Consider the following 26,055-nt stretch of genomic DNA (forward strand, 5'->3'; position numbering starts at 1 on the left):
CATCAAAACATGATGATAACTTTCCCAAACACTGTATGATTTGCCATAATGAAAGCACCCCTTGCCTGAATGCAAATGACCTTGCTCCACAAAGTATGAACTATCAGGCCCGTAAAATCAAAATATGTACAGCTCCCCCCCCTAAAAAAAAATGGAGGACTGGAAAATAAACTTGAGAGAGATGAAAAAGCTGTAAATGGGGTCGACTTTGAGAGGGGATGGATTACAAGTTTATACATCTCTGAAAAAGCTTGGTTGACAGGACCTAAACACCTCCACAAAGTAAAGGACATATTCCAACTTGCTGAAAAACGTTCGGTAGACTAGAGGAAATAAGTTTGATTACCTCTTCCCCTTCCCTTGAGGAGATGCCCAGCACCAAGGTGTGGTCCTCGCTCAGAAGGAGAGCAGCGACGCCAGCGAACATCTTCTTGAAATGCTTCTGTAGTTTCTCAACGTTCTTGCTGTTACCGATGATCTCCAGGAGGTCTTCATCACCGACGAAGTAGAACCTAGACAGAGAGAGAGAGAGAGGGAGGGAGAGAGCAGGGGTGAGTAAAGCCAGTCTCACAAAAAAACCCAAAACTATATATTTGCTATTTTTCGACTGAATCAGGCTTGATACTGGACCCTTGGGGAACAAAGTAGGAAAATGATATACATTTGCTGACAAGTGCTGACCTACATACATGTAAACATGTAACAGGCTTTAGAAGACTCTTCAGGCTTTTTTTAATCATAGTTTCACAGTTTTTCCAAGGGCAGAACAAATCGGAAATTAGACATTAGTAGGAAAAATATCAATGCCTGCTGCATTGAGAGCAAAACACGGCCAGGAAAATGGCAAGGAAAAGCAACTTACCTCGGGAATGATGCTCTTTCTCTCTCCAGGTACTCTCCAAGAGCCTTCTGGATCTTGCCAAGGAGGTCAGCCAGCCTCTCCAAGGAGCGCTGGACACCAGGGATGTTTACTACATCCAGGACAAGTGGAGACTTGGCCACTTTCTTCATCAGGGCGAGGAACTCAGTACTGATGCTGTAGGAATAAGTCAAGAACATTACCAATTACGACAAACTTTTTCTTCTGAAGGGAGCATCTAAATTGAGAAAACAATTTATTTAAACTTTAAGAACAAAATATTTCTACAGGTGTACTAGTTCAGGAGTTGATAAAATGAAGTTCATCTTATTTAGATCTATTGTCTCAAAGAATTACACACTCACCAATCAAAAAAGAAACAAATTAAAACCAAGTTCAACTAGTTGACCTCTCAGCTGTAAACAGTGTAAATTGTAATAAACTGTTCAAGTCTTACATGTACTAAATAAAAATACTCTTAGGAACCTTTGGTTTCAACAAACAATACTTCCACAGGTGAAGGACAAAAAAAAAAAACGCACTTAAACTGGCCCCAATTTCACAGAAAACTATGCTCAGAAAATTTCTTTGCTAAACAAGAATTAGTGGGATACCAGTGACAATAATGGTAACTGTATACTATTGCCTGGTAACCTATTATTGTTAAGCAAGGGTTTTCTGTGCTAACAAGTTGTTGTGCTTCCAGGCTGTATGAAATTGGACCCAGATATTTTATTATGGGCCCAATGCCCCTTATTTTTGACCGCGCGGGGGCGCTATAAATAGTATTTTGATCACTTCCGGGGGTACACGCGATTCGCCCTGCACAAATCAATAGGCGTTCTGTCACTTTTGTTGCGCCGTAGTTTCAATTTGCTTTAGAGGTGGATTATAACGGCTCCTTTTAAAGTCTTATTGTCTGTGATGGATTAGATGTCTGTGGTTATAATGTGTTCCAATCTTTAAAAACTGTTTTGCGTATGAATGAATATACCCCCGGAAGTGATTGAGAGCGCCCTCACGAGGTCAAAAATATGGCCCATTGAAAACGTTCAAATGTGCATGAGGCTTGCATTGCTTATTACAAGCATTACGTGATATTTCAGAAATGGCAACAACCTTTAAGACTGTAAACGTACCTTGAGAATCTCTGAGTCTCAACAGGCAGGAGATGCTTGATATCAGCGCTCCCAGAGAAGATGCCATCCAGGTAGACCCAACGACGCTGGACATCAATCCACACATCAAACAATGCATTGATACGGTTCAGTTTGTCCTCCCAGGCTAGCGCATCCTCCTCAAATACCTGACAGAAGATAACAATAGGAGTGAAGTACAGAAAGCAATACATTAAACACAAACAATAGCCAGCTACCATACTATCAGCAATGCTAGCATTGCTGATAAAAAGGTCTGCAACTAGGATCTGTTTCCAAGTGAGGTTTGTGGAGACACCGAGTTAAAAACGCTCTCTATGAGCTGTGGTGGTTCTGAGAAGAACTGGGCCAAATTTCATGGTTCGTCTTACCATCAGTGCTTTTGGAAGCAGGGAATTTCGAGCTTACATCAAGCATATTCACAGGCTAGCAGGGAATTTTTGCTTGAGCATGTGGGTACTCCACACATTACTAGGCATTCTTCAGTTACACAGCTAGTGCAGAAATTCGGCCCTTGCACAGTAAGCAGGAAATGATGATTGCAACCGCAGAATTCGGTGGTAAGCAGAGCCATGGAAATGGGCCCTGGTGGTTGACAGCTTGATGTTGTGGTCAGTGCGCTTGGATTGGCTCCAGCATTTCGCCTGAAGGTGATCAGAGCCCAATAATCTGATCCAGGGAGATCTATGTTTATAATAAGAGAAATGTTTCCCCACCTTGTAGTACGGGGATAGCTTCATAGCTGCCACGCTGTTGATGTGCTCCTTGACCTTTGTGAAGAGGTCATCCCAGCCTCGGATGACTCGGCATTTATTCTGGAAGTTGATCAGCTCCAACTCATAGGACTGCCATACATCACGCACCTGTACAAGACATAATATGACGAGCCATTAGGAAGCTATAGATCAAGAGGGGATATGGAATACCACCAAGAACAATTATGGCCATGAGGGTTTCAAATTTAAACAATATTTGTATAAGTCTGCTGTTAGTTGAAAAATAAAAAAAAAACCATCAGGCACTTTTTTTTATATTGTTTACATAGTTCTGAATTTTTTGGGGGGTTTCACAAAATAAAAAATAACTAGAGCCAGAACTGAACCTGCAACCTCTGGATTTAAGTGCCGGCGCTCTATCACTTGAGCTACCTAACTCCCTGTTTTTTTAATGTCTTAGTTCTGAACATAGGCACAATCCCGAGACCAATGGATTAACCTTGAGCCAATTCCATAGAGCTGTTTTAGCTGAAAGAATTGCTTAAAAACTTCTGCTTAGAGCAATTTAGCGGTCCTGTGTGTTGTATAAGAGGGTTCACCCGTGTGTTCCTGGTTGAATTGACTGCATATTGCACTACAACACCTTGTAAAACACTACATGGTTCTATGTGAAGAAATTTGTCTCATACTTCAAAGCATAGCTCCACAATACCTTGAAGGAAAATACTGAATGTTGAAGCGGCATGAGCGTGACCGAGTGATGGATATTGGCACTATATAAGAAGCCGCCACTTTTATTATAATTATTGATGAATGAAAACAGAACCCACCTGCTTCAAGAACTCTTCCAGAGCCATCTCACCCTGAGCCACGTTGATGATGTCCCTTACGATGCCCTCGTTTTTCTGTAGGTCCACGTCCCACACCAGTCCCAGAGTCAGCTCAGATAGGACCCAGTTGACCCTCAGACGCTTCATCAGTTGTTTCCAGTGGCGCTCCTTTAAGGCTTCAGACTTCAACTCCACCACCAGCATGTTCACCTGGCAGCGAGAAAAAAGAATAAAACATGAGTGGAGACTTCTTTGGATTTATCAAGTCAAAAACCACAACAGAAACTGATTGAGTTGTCAACAACCGGTTCTTCTCTGAACCCTGGTTCTTGATAGGGCCTGGTTCTTGATAATTTACCTCGACTTTGTCTCGGTAAAATTATCAAGAACTAGGCCTCGGCGGGTTTAAACCACTTGTTCAAAACCTCTTCACCACACATTGATTCCCTTGATATAAAATGGCAGCAAAATGTCTATTTGTGACTAATTTCCTGGCTGTTCCTGGCCTGAAGTGAATAGGTAAAGTTGAGAAGTAAACTGCAAGAAAAAGTGAAGTACCTTGGCGTATCCTTTGAGGACTCTCTGTACGTGCTCGTAGGAGGCGTACTGTCGCAGACGTCCCGGCAACCCCTTGAGGCTAGTCATGAGTCCGTCCAGACTCTGACGTAGTTTACGAGGAGCGACAGACAGCCACGGTTTCTCTTTCAGCTCATCGATCTGCTCCCAGATACGGGCGAGCTCACACCAGACGCCCTTCAGATCTTGGAGTTCCTCCAGGGCCACTTGAACGCGCTCTTCGCTCGGGCTTACCACACCTAGAGGAGGAAAGACGTTACAGTTGAATGTTTGCAATTGAATATGCCCAGAAGTGGCAGATGATTTGGTAAAAATAGCTGACAAAATTTATCTGGAATTGTTTTGTTAGTGTAGAAATTGTACATTAGAAACATGATATATTGTCAACTAAGGACACAGAGTTACTTTGGGTTTGGTCAACTGATGCAGCTATTTCTTAGCTATTTTAGCCTTTGAAAAAGACTCTGCTGGGGTCAAAACACCAAGCCATCAACAACTGTTTGCATTACAGGAATCGATCCTTGGAAAAAAGTAGGAATATTTTATTGCGCACAAGGACTAAGCTCCACATACACATGGTAGACGTTTTACAGTACTTTGGGGCTATTTAATAACAATTTCTCTGTTTTTTTTTCTAAGGGGAAAAAAGAAATACGAGGTAGGAAGAATATCATGCTTAGTATTTATACCATAGGTCCATTTGGTTGGTAAGCTTTATGCAACACAGCTAATTGTGCTAAAATTACCCCAACATTCTTACAACTTTAGTACTTGAATTTAATACAGCTTCATATGGCCCGTCAATAAAACAATAAAACAAAAGTTAATAAAAAAGAAAAAAGAAAACAATTCAAGATGACTTACCGATCTCTTGGAGTTCGAGAGCTTCCTTGGCCTTGCTGATGTTGTCTCGATCTTCTTTGAGACGAGCAAACTTTCCTTCAAAGATTGCCAGACCGTTGGTGGCGAGATCTGGTCGGAGTTCACCATCGATTGGTTTGTTCTTTTCCCACTCTGTCAGGAGCTCAGTGGTACGGCCCTCGACGGAACGATCCTCGGTCACTATCTTCATCTGCAGACTGGCGACCTAAAAGGGCAGAAGTCACAGGAGTCAATGGAATTATTATGATAACTATAGATTTTTTCATTCTTAAGACCCCATTACTCTGTACTCCCTCTACCTTTTTGCCCACAGGTGACCTCAATCCTCCAATATCCTTCTCTCCTGTGTCTTTGTTTACCAACATTTGAGGATTTGAACAAGATTGGAATGCATGACCCTGTGAAAAGCAATTCTTAATTGGTCCCATAACCCTCAGTCCGTTTGAATCCTTCATTTTGGCAAAACTCAAGGAAATTTGTGTGGTTGGGGTTGGGTAATGAAGTGATTTTGAAAGGAAACGTGCAAATATTACGTCTGATTAGCGAGATGTTAACTTCTTTACAAGTTCCTATAGACCGATCCACTAAGCTCCCCCCATTGCGCATTGACCAATCACAACGCAACGAAGGTCCGACAAATAAGGTCCGACATGCGTGCGCATATCTTGGCGCGCACGGCAGAGTTGTGCAGAAAGGCATTGGAGAGGCGCATGTGTTCTTGCTCACACGTGCGTCGTGGGCGGAGCCTACTGGATCGGTCTATTTGCGCAGCTCTCTGACTCAGGAAAGAGAGAGCAAGCTGCTTCGATAAGACATGATGGTCAAATATGCACGAGACTTAATTTACAGGGTACATGATGAGTATTGTACTAACCTGTTGTTGAATGGCGGTATCTTTGCGTTTCATGATCTCATTGTACGCTCCCCACTCTCCTTCAATGTTATCCACATACAACCAACTGGACGGGAACTGGTAGCGCTGTCTCTCCAACAGCTTCTGTCCTCCGTGGTACATCTAAGGAACAGTAATAGCAACGTAAAGAAATTGAATGGATCTTGGATGTTTGTAATCATTCTTAATCTGTTTATCTTAAACTGTTCGATATTTTTCTTAACTTGCTTAAATTTGTAACCTCTTTTGGGGGTGGGCGCTATAAAAACCATTTATTAATGCCTCAAATGTCTCCTGCCCCATGGTATAACTCTGCATCACTAAAGTTCAGGGATGAGATTTGCCAAGTAGGACAAATTCTGAAAACGACTTGTAAGCCTGTTTACAAGAGGTTTATAGGCGCGATGCATCACCACAAATACAATAAGCCACAGATTTATAGGCGCGATGCATCACCACAAATACAATAAGCCACAGATTTTTACACAACGTGGACGATTTCTTTCCCTCTTTTGTGACTGCTTCACTTCTTTCAAGAACAATTTGAAGGCTCAGAAGATTTTGAGAAAATCCCCAAATCAGGAACAATTCTGAGAAACCATACGCCTGGTAGTTGCTCCCCTACAGTGGTCATCACACTGTGACTTACCTCCACTTGCTTCTCCCAAGCCCTGTGTTTCCTCTTGAGGTTCTGTACGTAGGTGATGAAGCTGACTGCATCGGAGGTGCTGGCTGTGTCCACAGAGTGCTGCTCCAACTCTGTACGAGACTACGGAATGAAAAATACAACAATAATAGCATGGTGTTCCTGGTTTGATTGGGTGGATATTGCGCCACAGCACCTTGTAAACTAATACATGGTGCTACGTAAAGGAAAAAGGTTTCATACTTCAAAAACAAAGCTCCACAATACCTTGCAGGAAAATACTGAATGTTTGCGCCTTAAGCGTCACTGAGTGATGGATATGAGCCCTATATAAAAAGCCATTATTATTACTATTTGTATTGGGGATCAGATTTGGCTAAGTGGTTTCTTTCCCTGCCTAACACTTCTGTTGACCCCAGTTCGATTTAAACCTCAGAGCAGAGCCTTACATGTGGATTGGCTTTCAGTCCATATCGGATTGCGTGGGTTTCCCCCTCTTTGGGGTTTTTCTCCCACATCTAAAACTGAACATTTCTTCTCATTTCCTACTAATCCCATTATTGGCGTAATTGTACTGTTGATGTATACCAGTATCACGAAAAGTGCTGGTTATAACTTCCTGATCAAATCATAAACCAAAAATCTATTTAAGATGCTAACAACTCTTACGACTAAAGATTCACAGCAAACAAGTACTATTTGTTTTGCCTCACGAAGATGAAGGGAGTGTATTCTTCCCGCCCTGTATGGACCTGTCTTGAATCTACCCTAAACAATGCGAAAGCACTCACCTTGGCAAGGGATCCATGGAACTCAGCCATCTCAGTGCCGAGATTATTCCCAAACTTGCTCAGGATCTCCTTGTGCCAGGAGTCGTACTTCATGTTGACCTTAGACTGGACTTTGCCGTAGTCCACCACAATGGGACCAAACTCCTTACGGGTATCCGCATTGTCAAAGGTGGTGCGAGATTGTCTGTAGCCATGAGGAGAAAAAAAATGTAAATAATCTGCTTCAGAAAATAGGATGTTGTATCTGCTTCTGGTTTTTGCAATGTGCTTTCTGACTATCCCTCTCTCTCTCTAGTAATGTATGTCCACTTGACTGTAATGTCACACATACACACCTGTTTATGTGTTTTGTGTCGTCATTAAGCCTTCGAAATTGACTCTGTTAGGGTCGAATTGTCAGGCCATTAACAGTTGTATGGCTGCTTAAAAAGTCCTTTTCTTCAACACTATTACTGCAGCCATAACCGCAGCAGAAATTGCAGAAGATTTGGCCAAATAGCATCCTTTGCCATGTTAGTTGAATTTCTGCTTTGTAAACTGGTCTCGTTTTGACCTCTAGTCTAGGGTAGAGCTGTGTTTTGAGAGTTGCAACAACTTGCAATTAGAAACCATTTGGTGTCTAAAAAATACATGGGCGAAAAACAGCGTGCCAGACTCGACCGAGCATTGGGTTGTGTTGCATTTGGATCGAAATGGCATCCAGCAACCACTCGCAACCATCTCAATATACAGCTCTCTGCGAGGGCGCGCCCTACTCCAATGACTTCATATCATACCTGATTTCCACGAGAAGTTGCATCCAGAGTTTCAGGTCATCACCAATCCTGGTGTACACATTGTGTGGCTGCATGTCCCAAAGGGACTGGTATTGAAGCCACTCCTATGAATATAATGTAAAGATCGTTTGTTACTTTTTCAAAGACATAATTTTCATTTCATAAGTGAAGTTTTTATGTTTTTTTGGTAGTTGGTTTGTACATTTCTGCATGCCTGCGTCTTCAGTCCACAGGCTGATTACTACACGACTTAGCTTATCAGATCAGCCTCCATGCTGTTTCCTTTCTTTGCTTTTTCAATCCTAAAATAACTCAGTTTATGCTATTCATTATTACCTTAGTGTATTTTATCACCTTGTTAAGACAATATGAAAATAAATGTACAAAAAAAAAGAAAACAAAGTTGAACATCTTACAGACCTTAACATATTCCTGGACCTCCCTCAAGATCTTCTCGATAGCAGCGTATGGTTGCTCAAGGACCTGAGGGCCATCAGGCAGCTTACTGAGGAGAGTCCGGTAGACGGCCGTCTTATTGGACTCATGCTGCTCGATGCCTACTTGGTAACGAGAGCTCTCTAGGCGTTTCAGACCGGTGATGATGCGTTGCCATGCAAACAGCTGCTGCATCAGTTGGAAGCGAGCCTCTTCTATGGGCGGGGACAGGTACATGACTTGGTTGGTGATGCGAATCTCGTGGATTAAACCCTGCATAAAGAAACAAAAAAAAAGACAAGACAAATCAGAATTTGTTACCAAGTGTATTTTTGAAAGACTTGTGGAAGATCCAGACAACTTTTGAGTTCACCCAGTTGCTTTTTCACTTGGGAGTTAAAACTATCCATTGAGGTTTTTAAAAGAACAGCCACTGATTTCACAAAAAATGTACGCAACTGTGCAAATCCAAATGCGCAATATTTATTGCGCAAGTTGTGCAAAACTAAAGCAATAAATCTTGCACCAGTAAACTTATGCATTTGTTGCGTAAAGTTTCATGAAGTCAGTTGCTGGTCTTCTTTCAAACAGTATGTTGCAGTCTTTTCATTACAAATTGAACTCAGTAGGTTTAACTCAATCAACAAGAAAGTTGAACAAAACCCTCTTATTAGTAATTTCTCAATAGCTGAGTATTTGTTGATATAAAAAACTTGGCTTACAGTGATTTGTGGTTCTCCTCCTGGTTTGTGTTTGTTGGAGACGTCCGTATCCATGGTGTCCTCGATACTTTTGTCTTTACCAAGGAGACACTGAGTCCAGGCTTGGAGACCGGCTTGTAGACGTCTGGCAAGACGCTTCTCAACCTACACATGGGGGACAAACACATTCATTTACTTACCTGTAGATTTAATTATCTACTAATAAAAACTTGATTCATTTGCAATGCTCATTTCTTGTAGGTTTCAATTATTCTTTTCACATTCTTAACTTGAGGTGCTTTGTGCACTTTTAATTTTACATCACAGTGTTCTTTATTTTGTACCCTTTTCCACTTTTAAAAACTGGCTTTACTCTCAAATATTTCATGCTTTGAATGTCATATTTATATGTCTAACCTTTGATGTATATTTACATAATTTTGTTTATTTTTAGTTCATTTTCTTATCTTTTGTTTTGTTTACATAACTTTTTATATACTTTTTTACTCTACTTGTTTTACAACCAGATGTTAGGCAGCAGTGAGGATAACAGTAGTTACTTTGCTTTTGTTTCTCCAATCCCATCTGGTTTTTTTTATGGACTTAAATTGTTTAATTGGCTGAATAAACAATAATAATATTAAAATACTAACGATGAACAGCTGTTTCAGAAAATGTTGATACAAGCTGAGAAAACACGCACAAAAACCACACATGAAACATGAGAAATTAAAGGAACATTACAGAATTGGTGAGAATTTTTTCTTCGTCTAAGATCACAGATTTAAGCAAAACTTACACTGATGATACTAGAAAACATCCCATTGTCTGAAATGTCATATTTGATTAGAAATAACTAGAACTAATTTCCTGTTAGGAGTATATCGCTCAGTGAGCGTTTCATTAACTTGTTTTTAAATCGATGTCATGAAAAATGTGTAGTCTGTTTTGCACTATTTTCATGTGACCCAGATGGCCAATCAATCTCAAACTTCTACAGGTTTGTCAGTTTTGCGATATGGTGGATTACATAAAGTGCTTACACTGCCAGCAACTGTTTTGTTAGCAAAAACAAATTATGTTCCTTTAAGTATCCAACTCATCCATGGAAACAACTGATGGGCAACAATTCCTTATCTCATACTGACATACCTCTGTGTCTAGCTTGGCGACCCACTGCGGCAGATTGGAGTAGGAGTGCAGATTGAGATCATCCACCTCTTTCTGGATGCGACTCAAGATCTCTGTGAAGACGTTGGCGTTGTAGTCACAGTGATCTATAGAGCGTACTTCACTGTCAATCTTCTCTTCTACAAGAAGGAGGTCATCCACCTAGGGAGGGCGGGGGGGGGGGGAGGGTGTTGAAGATGGATTGATCAGACTCTATTCATTTTTGTAAAGTTAATACATGAAGTGTGTTGTTTTCTAATTATATGCCGAGTACAGAGTTAATTTACATGAAACTTATTGACTGCTTTAGGTGAAAGATGGAGCAAGTTCAGGTGCTTACCCTTAGGCAAGTCGAAAATTTAAAACAGGCATGCATGGTCTGTTTCGGTTGAGTGGTCAAATATGTCATCATGGTGATGATATGATGAACAGAAATAATGTATTGCCCTGTCATGGTCATTTCCTTAAAATGTTAATACATTTCTTAACAATTGTATTTTTTTATATTGGCAAATACCTACCATTCAAGGAGATTTGTAAAAATAAAAGTTTTGTGTGATTGAAAAAGTTTCTCCGTCACGCATACTAACTACCATCTTGAAAAAGTGACATAATTTTACAAGATGACTTGAGAAAAAGTGCTCAGGGATAGTGTGATCCAGTAGAACTACATGTAGCTCATTAAACCATGCAGTGTTCGAAGTGACATCTAGATCGGCTATGGTTAAGTCTGGTTGACTCAGGTCACCCGGCTGAACTTGTCGGTTGTTTAATTTTTTTTCAAAGTTGTTGTGGTTTTTACCTTTTCCTGGTAGTTGAAGACAGCCTCAGCCAGCTTCTGCACATATGGATCCAGCTTGTAAGACTCCCACACAAGGGCAACACCCTAAGAAGCCAAAACCAAGACGTGATTAAGTATCAGTGATTATCCAACAATAACACAAATAAAATAGTGATTGTAAGGCTAGGTTTAGAACCTTGATCAAAATATTGACTATTGACTCCTTGCATGATGTGGAGTGCATTTACGTGCGCCTATGCTGTCCGCCATTTAGGAGTCAAAATATACACAGAGAAATTGCACCCAAATTGATGGAAATGGTAGACGCGCATTTTTAGGAGGTGTGTTTCGCTTCTGCATTGGGTCAATATATATGGAACTCTTTGGTATTAATAGAAGCATCAAACAACACTTTAATTTCACCGTTTCCTTCTTGCTTTATGCAAATCGAGAATCCTCATTCGTTTTATGGATTTCTTGAGGACACATATGCAGCCACAAGGAATTGACAACCCCAAGATGCATGTGGAATGTCGTCTAGGCAGAGTGGTCTAAGAAGATGGACTCAGGCTCTGTAATTTACAGGATGTGGGTTTTAATCCAAGCCTGGTCAGCCATGACACTTGTGTGCTTGAGCAAGGCACTTAATCATAATATCTCTTCACCCAGAAGTACAACTGGGTACTGCCAGAGCTGGAAAGCAACCTGCGATGGACTGACTGGCGTCCTGTCCAGGGGGAATAGAAATATTCTTAGCATTTTATGTCAAAAATGTCACAATACAAATCACTATGATAATACTGACAATTTGCCTTAAGATGAATTTTACTTGCTTTGTGGAATCAAGCCAAAGACAGACTTGACTTGACTTAAGATGCACAGCGTCTTACCTCAGCAATCAGTCCCTGTACCTCCCTCTTGAGACCAGCCACAAGGAGGAAGATGGACTGTCTCTCCTCCACCTTCTCACATGTCCTCTCATAGGTACGCACACTCTCAATCAGGGAGATGGCAAACGGGTACAGCTGGTTAGCCTGATGGGCCTTGTTGACGATGGCCAGGGGAACACGGAACCCAAGCCACTTCAGATTGCGCACCTGTTAACAAGACAAATTGTACTTCATTACTTAATATCTGAAATAAAAAGTTGGATCCCCTTAAGGTTATCCTCTGCTGCTGTTTCCCAGGTTGTATTGTAAACTTGGGTGCGATCCCTGGCTTGACAACAGTTACAGGTTGAATGATTTCTAACTGGCACCCCCAGAACGAAGATATGGACAAAATGGAAATAGCTCAGTTGGTAAAGCATCGGCATGTTAGTGATCACAGGTTCAAATCCCGACCTACTAAATTTTTCTTTGTTCAACCCCAAATTATTAAAAAATTTATACAGTTATTTCCCTCAGGGTTCATTACATGATAAGGCAGAATTTTGCGTGTATTGGCCCGATACGCTAGCTTGAGCATGGGGAGAACCCCAGCTCTGTTCACCAATTAACAGATTCAGTACAGCAACCAAACAGAACTTCAAAGCTAGTTTCCTTATGCCCAACTACAAGTGACTCCACAACATCCCTGCGGTCACATTAACGAAGGGGGATTTGATGTCTGCCCCTTGGTCTTCACCTAAACCCCGACAGTCAGTTCATCAGACACGACCTTACCTCTTTGGACAATGTGATGATGTCTGGGAGGAAGTTGACTTTAAGCTTAAGGAGGTTCCCCTTGCCTCCTTGTCTGGTTCTCTGACTCTCGATGGTGAAGATGCGGCCAGACACACCAAGCTGACGCATTTGCACCTACAAGGATCAGTGATAAGAAATTGTCAGGTGAGGTTTGCGGTAGTTTTATGTGTAAATCTCTTTTGAGTAGTGTTGGTTCTGAAAGAAGCGGTGATTGACAACTCAACATTTCGTTCAGTATGCTCTGGTCGCCTTTGAGGGAAATTGGTTGTATTAGTCTTTCCGTTTCATCATGGAAGACAAAATATACTAAAAATTTGCATGACTTTTTGTTCTGTGACTGTTAGGGTAAATGTACACAAAATGAGCAGTGAACAGTTCAGAAGTTTTTAATAGCATCAGAGTTGTAGGGAGACATTTTGTAGGTTGCTTTTATGGATGTAATGAACTAAGAATTGTATCTGTTTTTATCCATTCATTGTGTTTTTCATTGGTTCTGGTTTTTAAATTAGACAAAAATAGTCGCAATGCTAACTTATCTTGTCTGTAAAAATGACTAAATTCAACTTATGTACAGGCCTAGAATAACATGGAGGACACAGCCTATGTTGCCCTGTCTTAGCCTCGGTGCCCCTTCAAAAACTTCCAGTAGACTAAAAGAGCCTCTTGCAAAATTGAAACAACCCTGCCCTTTAACAGATGTAATTCCAGGCCTGGATGAACTAATACCACTACCTTGTCTATCAAAATTGTATCTTCAAGTACTTGATTTAAAAGAAAATGGTAAAGTAACAATTTATTTCATGAGGAATGTGTGTAATGCCCTTGCGTCAAAGCAAAACATGAGTTCATTGACCTTAACTTGTCAATCAATTACATTGGTATGATATCTATTATCAGAAGTCATACCGACTGGAAAAAGATAAACCACTCCACCCCCACAAAAAGGTCTTAAACAAGGTTGTTTTGAGATAACTCTTGTCAGACAATTATGCCACCTGCACCTCAATCTGAAGACCTCATCTGTTTTCATGAAAATACAATTTTGTCCTATTATCAATTATTTTTTATGCAGAACTGCTTTTGTTCAGAGATGTGTGGCCTGTAACTACAACCAAACAGGGAGTTCAAATTGCAGAAATATTCATTTTATCAGTTCACTTTTGCTGGAGCATTCGATAAGCTTGAGACTGTTTTCAAGACATCCAACAAGGTGTCTTCTGGGTCGATTACCTTTCTATGCAGAACTGCTTTTGTAAAGAGATATGTGGCCTGTAATCTCAACCAAACAGGGAGTTCAAATTGCAGAAATATTCATTTTATCAGTTTACTTTTTGCTGGAGCATTCGAGGGGCTTGAGACTGTTTTCAAGACATCCCACAAAGTGTCTTGAGGGTCGATTACCTTTCTAGACCAGTCGTCAAAGAGTTCCTGGGTATTGAGCTTGGCTCTGAAGCTGTCCCCATCGGCCTTGAGTTTCTGTCCTTCAACGTGGTTCTCCCAGCCCTTGCCGAGGACGTCTTCGACACGGTGCATGTAGGCACCAAGCTGACGATCAATCTGTGTGTGGTAAGGTCACAACATTCACCTGTTATTCCTAGAAATTATACAATTTAAGATTTAAGATTTGGGGTTGAATGAAGAAAAACTTACCAGAGTGGGACCAGGGCCCCGATTTCATAAAGCTGCTAAGCAGATAATACTGCTTGAGTGGGGCACCAGTCACAACAATGTAAACTTAATGTAACTTTGGCTGGTCTGTTTATTAAGCAATATTTTTCTGTGCTTAGCAAGTTTTTGTGTATATACAGGCTTTATGAAATTGGGCCCTGATGAACATGCAAGAAATAGCAAGTTATACTCTTGACGTTTATAATCCCTTTACATCACCACTAATAAATTTGAAATCTACAAGTTTGAACATAACAAGAGCCAAGTCTTTCGTCTCTGTGACATTGAAAAACTGAAAGCCAACAAAGGTGGTCAATGAAAACTGCTGATAAATCACATGGTCCAATATCCTAGACACCTGTTAAGCAGAAATACTGATTGGAAAGTATCTTTGCTTACCAAAAAATAAGTGGGGCACCAGGCACAGCACCGTAAAAATTTCATGGAATGATGGCTGGTAACCTGTATCTACTAAGCAAGGTTTTCTGTTCATAACAAGTTGTTGTGCTTACATGCTTAATGAAATTGGGCCCTGTCCTGATCATGACTTGGGGAGGGGGGGGGGGAGAGGAAGATGACATACCTGTCTGGCCCAGATGATGGATCCTGACACTGGAGGAAGATCTCGTACTTTACTCATCCTACAAGCCTTGCTTAGTGGATACTGGATCTACAATAAAAACAAGAAAGCATAACAGTATAACTTATGATATTGGTAAGGATAAATTTAATTTTAGTATGCAAGCTTACTGATTATGAAGTTCATGACTAGATCCATGTTTTGCTGTGAAAAGATATCCACAAATACAAGAGTGCAATATTTATATTAAAACCCTCGGTAAAGCCATTGTGCTAGTGTCAACATGCTGTTAGTAAACAAATTTGGTTTACTCCACTAAAAAATAGTCTGAAAAATCTCAAAAATTCTATGAACCATATTGAGAACTATGTCAAAAAGTCAAAATACACTGGATTGATTGTTTAACTAAAAAGAAATCCATCAACGACTGCCCCTTTAATACTTCCCACAGGAATAGTAAACAAATCTCTGGGGCTGATAGCCACATCTGGGTGAAATCAATCATATCTTTGACAGATTGCTTGTATATAGCTTGTTTTCAAGGGTCTAAAGGCTCATTTCTGATGGTTCAGAACATATGAAAGAGACTGTATTCACAAAAAACAACATATACCCCCCCCCCCCCAAAAAAAACACACAACCAAAACACAACAAAAAACTAGACATTAGGTGTTTGTGAACAAACACAAAGCTGTTCCGTGTTCTTTTGCTTGGATTATGTGCTAAAATGACCAAGGAGTCTATAACTGAAAACAAGTTTGAACATGTTGAATAGTGTCTTGAGTTATGGTGCCACTTCCGGTTGACCCGGAAGTAGAGGTCAAGTTGAGGTCACGGTTTTTTGCAATTTATCTCCAATCCCCAAGGAGTATATAACCACCAACAGTCTAAAAATCGGCCGTGTACTTCTTGAGATATGGTCCCACTTCCGGTTAACCCGGAAGTAGAGGTCAACTTGAGGTCACGGTTTTTCAAAGTTTATTTTTAACCCCTTAGGGGTCTAAAACTTTAAAAAGTTTGAAAAACGGTTGTACAGTACTTGAGATATGGTCCCACTTCCGGTTGACCCGGAAGTAGACGTCAACTTGAGGTCACGGTTTTTCAAAATTAATCTAATCTCCAATCCCCAAGGAGTCTGTAACTACAAACAGTCTGTTAAACGGCTGTGTACTTCTTGAGATATGGTGCTACAAAGATTTCCCAATTAAATATGCAAATATGTGTCACGTGGTTAATTAATTACGAATTTTAACATTTTTTTGGTCGGTGGTTTGATAATGATGTTTGATCTAGTACAAGTTGATTTCACAGAACTCTTAACCACCAAACTCTGCTCTTATGATCACCATTTTTGGCTTACTGTGTTTTTAAACATCATCATGTCATGCATGCACACAGGTTATGGCTAACAATTGAGAAAAAGAAAAGGCAACACTATCGATATAAAGATAAGAATCGAACTTAAATATTACAAAAAGAAATATATGTTTAGTTTTTGGGGATAAAACAAAAAAAATTCGGACGTAGATTCAAACTCGCAATTCTCAGATGTGTAGTCACGACTGACGACCACTAGGCTAGAAGGCCACGATGCAAAAAAGGTGGGTTTTTACATGTGTGCATCAACAGAGGGGAATATGATCCGGCGAAATAATTCTCGTTTCATGATTTTGCGACCATTGTCACTAAATATGAACTGCTAACGCCTATAGGGTTGAAATGTAGTATTAGATGCCTTTAGGGTTTTTTGACGCCCCTTGATGTCGTCAAAAACCCCTATCTAATTACGCACGTTCGTTTTAACGAAAACCCATGCACAGAGTAATTGGTCCAGAACGCGGTTAGAAATACAAGGACACATTTAACGCACGTTCTAACGAAAATCCTAAACCTCTGCGTGTACAGAGTAATGTGTCCAGAACGCGGGTAGGAAACAAAATAGTATAGACTTCTCTCAAGAAGTCAACAACTCATAATGGTACATACTGTGTTGTATTACCAAAGAGAATATTTCACAATAACATGAAAGTGACTGCATCAAGTTTACAAATTAAAAATTCAAATGAAGACCACGTGGTTAATTAACTAAGAATTTTAAAACTTTTTTGTAAGAGTAAAGATTATGTTCTAAGCTTCAATTTGATATATGATTTAACTATTTTATCCTCATACTTTAGGCGACGGGGCCTGAACAAAAACGCTGTACAAACGCTATGGGGTTTTAGGCGGAAACAAAGAATAATAATTATAATAATAAAAATAATAAAAATCTCGACGAAAACAACACCTGTTCCGACAACACCTGTTCCGACGGTAGGTCGGAACAGCTAATAACAAAAAACCCGAAACAAAACCCCTAAGTGAGCATACATTCAGATGGTGACACAGAGTGATTAAATAAACACCCACAGTAAATTAACAATTTGAAATTTTCCAGAGCACTTCTCAAAACAAATCATGATGTATCGAAGTCTATTTCAACCTAAAATCAGACTTTTCACAAATTGTCACTGTTCTAAGGGCTTGTTCCACTTATGTGAAGTCATTTGGACCATCTGTAGTTTATGTGTGGTCATTTGCATGTTGTCATATGAAATCACGCCACTGCCATCAATACCATACAGGAATTCTTTTTTACTGGTCTTTCGATTTGTTTTACTAAATCTGGCTTGCGGACCACTGTGAAAGCAAATTTGTGAGATCTTAAGATAATACCAAGACTCGCCTTGAACTTGTCATGAAGTGATTCAATGTCATCCTTGACTCGTTGGATAAGCTGGGTCTGGTATTCTCGGATTGCTCCGCGGATGTGAGGGCGCACAAAGAGAGCGTTGAAACGAGAGAAGATGCGGAACATCTCATTGGCATTCTTGGCAGTCCCGAGCTGATCTCGAAGACGAGCTGTTATACGTGTCTCCACACGATCTATGCGCTCATCATATCTAAGGTTTGAAAAAAATTGAAACTAATAAATCAAATATAATAATAAAAACGTGTCACAGTGAAGTTTTCAAACAGTAACAAAGGCTATCATTTTTGTTTAACCCACACCAATTTGTGTCATGGACTTCATACTCAGTACTATGCCAAGTCCTTTTAAACAAGTTTACCGCTGAATTATAGAATCTGAATTGCCTATAGCTACTGGGGAAGCTCAGTGGTTTAGTAATAAGTCATCTGTGCTCTAGAATCGCAAAGGTCGTGGGTTCGATTCCCGCCAGAGTGGTGTGCCTGTGGATTTCTTTTATGTGGGTTGGGAAAGTACTTGATGCACATCCCTGTGTATGTGTTACACCAAGTAATATTCTTCATCGCGATAAAACTTTTAACATCTATTAACAAATAATAAAAGCATGACACAGCTGATTACATCAGAGCCATACGGTTACCTCTTCATAGCAGCTTCCCAAGCCTCGTTTCCCTCCTTGCTGACATCAAGACTTTCCACCTCCTTCACATTCTCATAGGCAAGGTTCACCTCCTACAACAAACAACAATAACAACACAAGTCACTTAATCTATTCAATAAACATCTTAAAACATCTCAATCGCAAGAAAAAACAACTTCATTGATTTTATTTACACAATTTTATTAAAAATACAGCTACTCAACCTGTCAAAGAAACCATAATACTCTGAAGTGACATTCGACAAATATGGCATGCTTACAAGGAGTTCAAAGGCCAAACAGAAGGCAGAAAATGTAACATAGAGAACTATTAGAACCAGTTCAAGTCTGAAATGTTATAATATTTTCTGTTTTTTAATTTTAAACTAGGGCTCATATCTTACACAAGTGGAAACTTATCTTCTTCCACATGGTATATTGGGATTTAAGTAATAAGGTTTGGGTTTGAACAAAGACAAATTGAATTGAGTGGGACTTGTACCAACGAACTCTGGATAAACAGGCAGTTTCCCTTGTGGTCTATTACTTGCTATTTAAGGTACAAAATACCTAAACACTTTTCAAATTCCTGGAACAAAGTCTAAAAAATTCATATACAATTTTGTCCAATTTTGTACTCAAAAATTCCAACGACCTCTACTGACCTCTATGGCATTAGCATCAGCAGCATCCATCATGAGCTCGTTGATGTTACCTGGTGGTTCATCTGGTGTGGTACCTGGACTCCCTTGTACCTGGGTCACAGCTGGACGTAGGACTCTGACTATGACTGCACGCAACTGCTCATGCTGTCTACGGAACCTTTAATAAGCACAATATATTGCAAAGAATTGGTTTAATTTTCACAAAGTCAGAGGTGTGGTATTTCTAGTGAGCTTTGTTGCGACACCATGAACATAAAACTCTACACATGATTTTTGGTGGTTCTGAAAAAAAAACCTGGTGGTTGAACAACTGAACGTTTCAATCAGTATGCTCTGGACTTAGGACGAGTCCCAACCGTGCACTTTAGCATGCAGACCTTAAGATTAAACCTAAGTTAGGACGAGTTACTCGTCTTAACTCGAGATAAGACGAGTCCTAACTCTTTGTGAAATCGACCCCTGATCGTCTTAAGGAGAACAAGTGTATTCGAATCAAGCAAAATTTCAAATTCTATGTGTGGTAACTCATTTGTGTTTTGAAGGAGTTTATTAATTTTTCATAATTCATAATTCACTCTTAGTAATTTAAAAAAGAAGAAGCGATGTTTGACGATTTCATGGAAGCATATGCACACATATTTAAAACAGCTAAAGCAAAACAGTGTGACGCATTGTCTTTAATAGTCAAAGGTTAACAGTAGGAAACGACTCAATCTCTTACTTGCGCATCTGTTCCAGACGTCCCTGTAGCCTCTTGTGGGCGGGGTTAACCCTCCACACCATCTTGAGACTCTCTTCCCTCTTTTTCTTGACGATATCTCGGAGCAGACCTTGGAGCTTCTCGTATTCATCATCCCATGTGCCAAACACCTCGAAGCAGGCACTCATCACCTTCTCAAACTCATCATGGCTGATGTGCATCAGGCGTCTGGTGCCCAGAACCTAATGGGAGTCATTTGCATGTTAACAAAGAAGAGAGGTTTGGTGTGATATTCCGACATTGACTATGTAAACAAATGTTTACCACCATGTTAATTAACTGTAAAAGACTTGATCTTTAAGAACACATACAGTACTGGGGGAAACAGTTTTTTAAGACAAAAATAAGAATATTACCATGTTTTGACTAAGAACACGTTTGAAACCTCGGCATTGGCTTAGGCTCTGGATTAGGCTATGAAAGCATACACTTTAAGAAGAGGACTTCAAACAGGTATATGGATCCAAAGTTGGCGTAGGAGCAGAAGCTGTGGTTTCAAAAGTGGCCTATTGAACCCTTGCACAACACACAGTGCACTTACAAGGGCCTATCCTGTCTACTAGTTTGGCAGTCAAAATGTACACTGAGGAGTTGACTCCCAACATGGTGGAATTATAAATGTGCATTTTGCAGTGGTGCTTTCTGCTAGGTTAATTTAAACTGTCAAATAAAACACAGCAAGGTTGAGAAAAGTAGCTAACCATTTTGAAAGAAATTGCATGGAAATATGTATGTCTTCAGTGTTTCTTAAAAGTCTGGATTACGCTTGTGACAAGCACGATAGGCGTCATCAAATGCAGACACATTTCACCTTGAGAAGCTGACTGCTGAGATCCCTGGATATGGCCTCAACCAGACGTAGGGCTCGCTGGATCGGGTACTTGGTGTTGCGGATCTTGCGTAAATGATTGAAGATACTGACGAGGGCCATACGGATGCGATCAAGCTCCGTGGCCGAGAGGAGATCATTCAGAGGGAAGTCCTTCATGAGGGGACTGTAGTCGGCTACCGTGGCGAGGGCATGCTTCAAACCTGTAGCAAAATACAGGAAAGAGTTTGATATGACCGCCTCGGATATGAACAAATATTGAAACTATTGAAACCCAACATCTTTTATTGCCATTTCATTTGGAGGGAAAATAAATTTGCCTGTGGGGGTGAGACTTGATTCCATAACCTATCTGACTGATGATGATCTTCTTTCACGTGGCAAGCGTGATTGTGACTACAAAAATACATGTGGTACAGTGTACAAACTTGGTTTGACAATCAAGCTGAATTTCAAACCATTTGTAAAGCAAGAATGATCCTTATTTTAGTGATTCACCTTGATAACGCGGCTTGCATTTGGGATAAAAATCGTCAAGACCACAGAACTTGTTGTAGCTCAGTGAGATCTCTTATTATTCAACTGAAAAACTCAAGCCATTGGGAGTTCACTGGCCTGGCGCTAAAAACACTGGCCCCAATAAATGTCGAAATGAGTAATGCATTGACCTTACCTGTGTCTGTATCAAAGCTGACTGTAGCGTGGAATCTCTTGCCATGCTTCAATATATCAAGAGTCAGGGCTACCTCAGGGCTCTCTCGCTTCTCTTGAATCTTCATCAGTGCTCGTTCCAGGTTCAGCCAGAAACTGATCTCCTGAAGAGCTGTGCCGGAGCCGGGGTCACGGTCAAGTTTTGTCACCTTTGATTAGAAGGACATATATTATTTCTTAAACATTATAAAAATATCACAAGTTTTAAAAGCTGAACCTGCCAAAATTTTACTCTTATTGAGCTTACAATATTTAACCTCACAAAAAGCAATTTCATCACACAGTGGTTGAGGGGTTAGGAACACCAGGCTCAAGCTCTCGTTTTTCTTATCAGCAGAGTTTGAGTCTTGGTCAAGATACTTGTGTCCTTGAGCAAGCCCTTATTGAGTAAACCATTATTTCGGTAAGGACCTAAAGCCTTAGGTCACGGGTATCTATGGCAATATATGGTAGTGCAAAAAATCACAAAAAAAGCCAGAACATGTATCAATGAAGAGTTAAGATTCACAAAGCAAGTACTTGAAGGGATTCAAACCCATAACCTTTGCATTGCCAGAGCAGATGTCTTACTACTAGACCACCGAGTGGCTAGAGAGAAAAGGGGTCTTTTCCTTGCCGTGGTCATCATCTAATCCATACCTTCTGAATTTCTCTGATCCACCTGTTGACCCCATGCTGCAGGTTATTGAGGAAGACAGAATCTTCCACCTTGTCCATGAAGTCATTGACTTTGGGTTTCCGCCCTTCCTTGGCGCAGTTCCTGATCATTGTTGAGACGACTAGATGGATCGGCAGAGTGATATCTGGAATGTCAATGTTCTGCTGGAGATGGAGGAGGCCCATCTCAAGCTCGGCAATCTTCTTCTCAACGGAGGGCGCCATCTTATCACCATCCCTGTATCAAGAAGGATATCAAAGAAAACACTGTGGTCAATGTGTGCGATTAGCAACAAAGTGCGCACTCAGTGCTCTGTTTTCTCAGGAGTTTCCAGTACTAACACAGCTTGCACCCTGACAACCCTCATTGTTTTGAGTGTTTGTGATTTGTTAAGTGATCCAAAAACATTTAAGATACAAAACATTCTCAAATCGCTTGCATTGAACATCCCATGACAGTTGAACTAAATTAATGTATGATCACTGTTTTGTTAAAGCCTGAAATTATCTTCAACTTAGGGTCAATTTTAACTTTCAATTCTTGATTTGTAACTATTTCTTGTTTTCTACTGCTGTTTTGCATTTTTGCTGATGTCTTTGTTTCTTTTTGATGTGTAACCAAGGAAGTGTCCCTATTTAGTGGGACTGCATGCCGTTCGGCGTTTCCCCTATGCACTTTTGAGTTATGTAGTAAAAGTAATTCAACTAAACTAATCTAGTTAAAATGTGGGCACTGACAGAGAACTTAAGAGAATACTGTCTATTAGCTGGATGTACATTTCATGATGGCTGGCTGCTACAACTGCTTACCTATCCACCTTGCCAGACGCCCTGACGTAAGATTTGAAGTAGGGTGCCATGGCATTGCTGACGTAGGCATGAAGGGTCTCAAAGGGAGATCCTTCACTCAAGTTGATGATTCTCACTTGACTGGAGATGGATTTCTCTGCATCAATGATAGGTCCACGCTTCATGAACACAACACTATGAATATACAAATAAATCATTAATTGTATTGTGACTCATGATAAAATACATTTTGTGAAATTGGAGACAATAAAAATTAACAAAATTAACATATAAAACAGCTACCTGAAAAAAACCCCATCTAAACAGCTGAACCTCTTTATCACAAAAGTGAAACAACCCCATAATACTGAGGTAAATGAATGGGAATGTGAATGGAAACAACTCTCAGCCGATGTGGTCTACTTTTGACCTCAGTGAGGTCGCTGTTTAAGTTTGTGATGTCACACGTAAGGGGTCTATGACTGCTTAATAGCAACAACGAGCAGGATACCAGTCACATATTGTACATTTAACATGATATTTTGGCTGGTAACCTTATTCTGGTTAGCAAAACTTTGTTTTGCTTGGTGTAGCTTATATTTTCTTTTGTGATTAGGCAGCTCTATACAATTGGGCCAAGTTCACCAATTATGAGAAAAAGGAAATTGTTGATACAAACTACTAATGTGTCTTAACTGACCCAGTCATCTTAGAGTTGGTGAAATGCACTTCAGTCGAGATGTTGTACGTGACTTCATTCTCTGCTGTGGCATCAGATGCCACACTTGCCTCATCATCATCCTCTTCTGAAAAATCACAAACAAAATCAAGACATGATTATTATTTTTTAGTTTAGAATTGTTTTGTTTAAAACTTTCACAGATGAGGTAAGTTGCTGCTGCCAATCAGCTACCAGTTGAGTCATCAATCCTAATAAAAATGTACTTCCTGGTTAATAAAATCTTCATTTATTCATCCTTTTCAGATGCTTATATAGACTTGGGGGTCACTGTGTGCATTTTTAATGTTTGTACACCATTGTAAATAATGATTTGTTTGTATTTATACCTAAATGAAAAATTTAAATGTACCTACCTGTAAAGATTATTTATTGAATCGTTCATTGGAAAAAAACAAGTGATTAGAATGAACTTTACAGTACAAATCAAATACAAAATGTGCTTAATGTCTGAAAAGAACCGTGGTTTGATTCAAAACAGAAAAAAATATTGTTTAACTCAAAAGTTTTAAAAGCAGCTGAGCAAACAATGTTAAGCTTTAGCAGAACAAGGTTACCAGAGAGAAAAAAAAACCATGACACATACAACATGTGACTGGTAGCTTGCTTATATTTGCATAGCTGAAAAGTTTAAAGCAATATAATCTTCTTAAGCAGATTCCTCTATTAAATGAGGCAATGCCTAACAGTACTTTTAAGGGCAAGGTAGTTTCAGGCCTATACAATATAATGAGTGTGTACAGCATAATTTGTCCCCTAATGGAAAGTGTCCCATAATATTGATTGTTCCACTGCACTTTGCATAATCAGCATAGGTCACAGGGGTAAAACGAGCAGTGTTTAGTTTGCAAATCAATTACTTCATTCCAGACTAACCATTCCAGTCCCAGGATGTGTTTTATATTGTCCTTTTGTACTATGTCACACCTAACACTGTGGGCTTCCATTGTCTATAGACATCTGGCATCTTTTTGGTTTAAATACTTTCAGCCATCTGTTTTGCATTTATAAACAGTTCTTCCATTTGAATTTTAAAATTCCAGACACAAAAATGGCAAAGCCCTTTTTGAGAGTGGAACCCCCCCCCCCAAAAAAAAATAAACCCAACCAAGGCGAGAGAACAAAAAGAAACAACACAACTCAAAGAGCACTTTTTGTACATGGTGTCTAGCTGCAAATCCCACTAGATTGTATTCCCATCAAGCAAATGATCCAATCTTGAATATCGCACGAATGAGTTTATTGAGTGTGCAGTGTAAGAGCAGCATTATGTAACAAACATACATGTAAAGCTAGCAGTTAAGTCAGTTATGGTAAATCTGACAGTGGTGGTCAATAGGCTTTAGTGGATCCAAAATGGTGATGGGGTTCTTCTCAAATTCATGTGTTTTGACTTTCTCATCACATCCTAACATAACACAGTAGTGGCTGATTGCAGTGGATACAATATCATGAGTCATGACATGGCTACACCTGTTTTCCCCCCTGAGGGGGATTTTATATGTAAAAATGGAAATCAAAACCTCAGCTGCATTCAGAATGCTCTACATGAACTGCATGCTGTGCATGAAAAACACAAGTCATAGTGCCAAGTTCAGAAAGTACCAATTCCATGGGGAGACTTTGAAACTCTAGGCTACCCAGACACTCTTGGTAAATGTCCATTGTTTACAATAGGCCTGTTTCAAAACACCTGCTCAGGGTGGGCTCTGGCTGAAGACCCAGTCAGTTATTTAAAAACTGTATGCTTTCGGTAAGGAGTTTGAAGCAGAGCTTTACCCAGAGCCTGAGCTGAAGCATTGGTTTCGAAAAGAGTCATTGTTGCGCATATTCCAGAGAACAATGGATTAAACGTGGGCCCAAAACTGTTTAGCTTCATGAAATTGGGCACTGGAAGATTGTTGCCACCTAGTGTCCCAAAAAGTCCTCTATTCGCTCATAGAGTGTTTCTATAAATTATTCTACTACATGTCAGCTAAAGCAACGGAGGACACTCGGACTAGAACTAGAAGTATAATGAAAGGATATCATTAAGCTAAGATATCATACTGCAGTTATGAAATGAAGACCTTATGCTGAGCAGTGAGTACTAGTGCTAAAAAAGATTTCTAATTTGCATAATACGTCCGTCATGCTTTTTTGTCTTTTATGATGATGCTGAAGCGAACGAAATATGAATACAATCAAACTAATAATTTAATTCTAATGACAGTCAAGGCTACAGACTTATCTAAGTAAGAGCAGTAGGTGTAAAGTACAAAGGAAAACCATGTTGATGGATGATGCAATTTTTAACTACACTATCACTCTGCACACAATTGCTCAGATTCCTTAAAATTGCGAGCCATTGTATGAAAAATGGATTCCACGTT

General features: G+C 39.9%; 1 protein-coding gene across 3 annotated transcripts in view; it reads right to left on the minus strand.

The window, feature by feature from the left end:
* The window catches only part of LOC117301893 (cytoplasmic dynein 1 heavy chain 1-like), a 76,071-nt gene that overhangs the window by 48,687 nt on the left and 1,329 nt on the right, over window positions 1-26,055 (minus strand). For all 3 annotated transcript variants that reach the window (XM_033785868.1, XM_033785867.1, XM_033785928.1), the window contains exons 2-29: window positions 23,645-23,750; window positions 22,966-23,139; window positions 22,138-22,393; window positions 21,461-21,647; window positions 20,770-20,990; window positions 19,920-20,140; window positions 19,199-19,355; window positions 18,535-18,626; window positions 17,871-18,087; window positions 15,149-15,235; window positions 14,299-14,454; window positions 12,877-13,011; window positions 12,103-12,309; window positions 11,234-11,317; window positions 10,414-10,593; window positions 9,283-9,426; window positions 8,546-8,833; window positions 8,126-8,229; window positions 7,350-7,533; window positions 6,562-6,681; window positions 5,895-6,035; window positions 5,003-5,225; window positions 4,121-4,377; window positions 3,563-3,772; window positions 2,733-2,879; window positions 1,999-2,165; window positions 863-1,036; window positions 347-512 (exon numbers count right to left, since the gene is read on the minus strand). In XM_033785868.1, coding sequence (XP_033641759.1) covers window positions 347-512; window positions 863-1,036; window positions 1,999-2,165; window positions 2,733-2,879; window positions 3,563-3,772; window positions 4,121-4,377; window positions 5,003-5,225; window positions 5,895-6,035; window positions 6,562-6,681; window positions 7,350-7,533; window positions 8,126-8,229; window positions 8,546-8,833; window positions 9,283-9,426; window positions 10,414-10,593; window positions 11,234-11,317; window positions 12,103-12,309; window positions 12,877-13,011; window positions 14,299-14,454; window positions 15,149-15,235; window positions 17,871-18,087; window positions 18,535-18,626; window positions 19,199-19,355; window positions 19,920-20,140; window positions 20,770-20,990; window positions 21,461-21,647; window positions 22,138-22,393; window positions 22,966-23,139; window positions 23,645-23,750 — 4,805 coding nt within the window. The remainder of the gene's footprint in view (window positions 1-346; window positions 513-862; window positions 1,037-1,998; window positions 2,166-2,732; window positions 2,880-3,562; window positions 3,773-4,120; window positions 4,378-5,002; window positions 5,226-5,894; window positions 6,036-6,561; window positions 6,682-7,349; window positions 7,534-8,125; window positions 8,230-8,545; window positions 8,834-9,282; window positions 9,427-10,413; window positions 10,594-11,233; window positions 11,318-12,102; window positions 12,310-12,876; window positions 13,012-14,298; window positions 14,455-15,148; window positions 15,236-17,870; window positions 18,088-18,534; window positions 18,627-19,198; window positions 19,356-19,919; window positions 20,141-20,769; window positions 20,991-21,460; window positions 21,648-22,137; window positions 22,394-22,965; window positions 23,140-23,644; window positions 23,751-26,055) is intronic.

The sequence above is a fragment of the Asterias rubens genome, chromosome 1, assembly GCF_902459465.1.
Source record: "Asterias rubens chromosome 1, eAstRub1.3, whole genome shotgun sequence".
NCBI lineage: Eukaryota > Metazoa > Echinodermata > Asteroidea > Forcipulatida > Asteriidae > Asterias > Asterias rubens.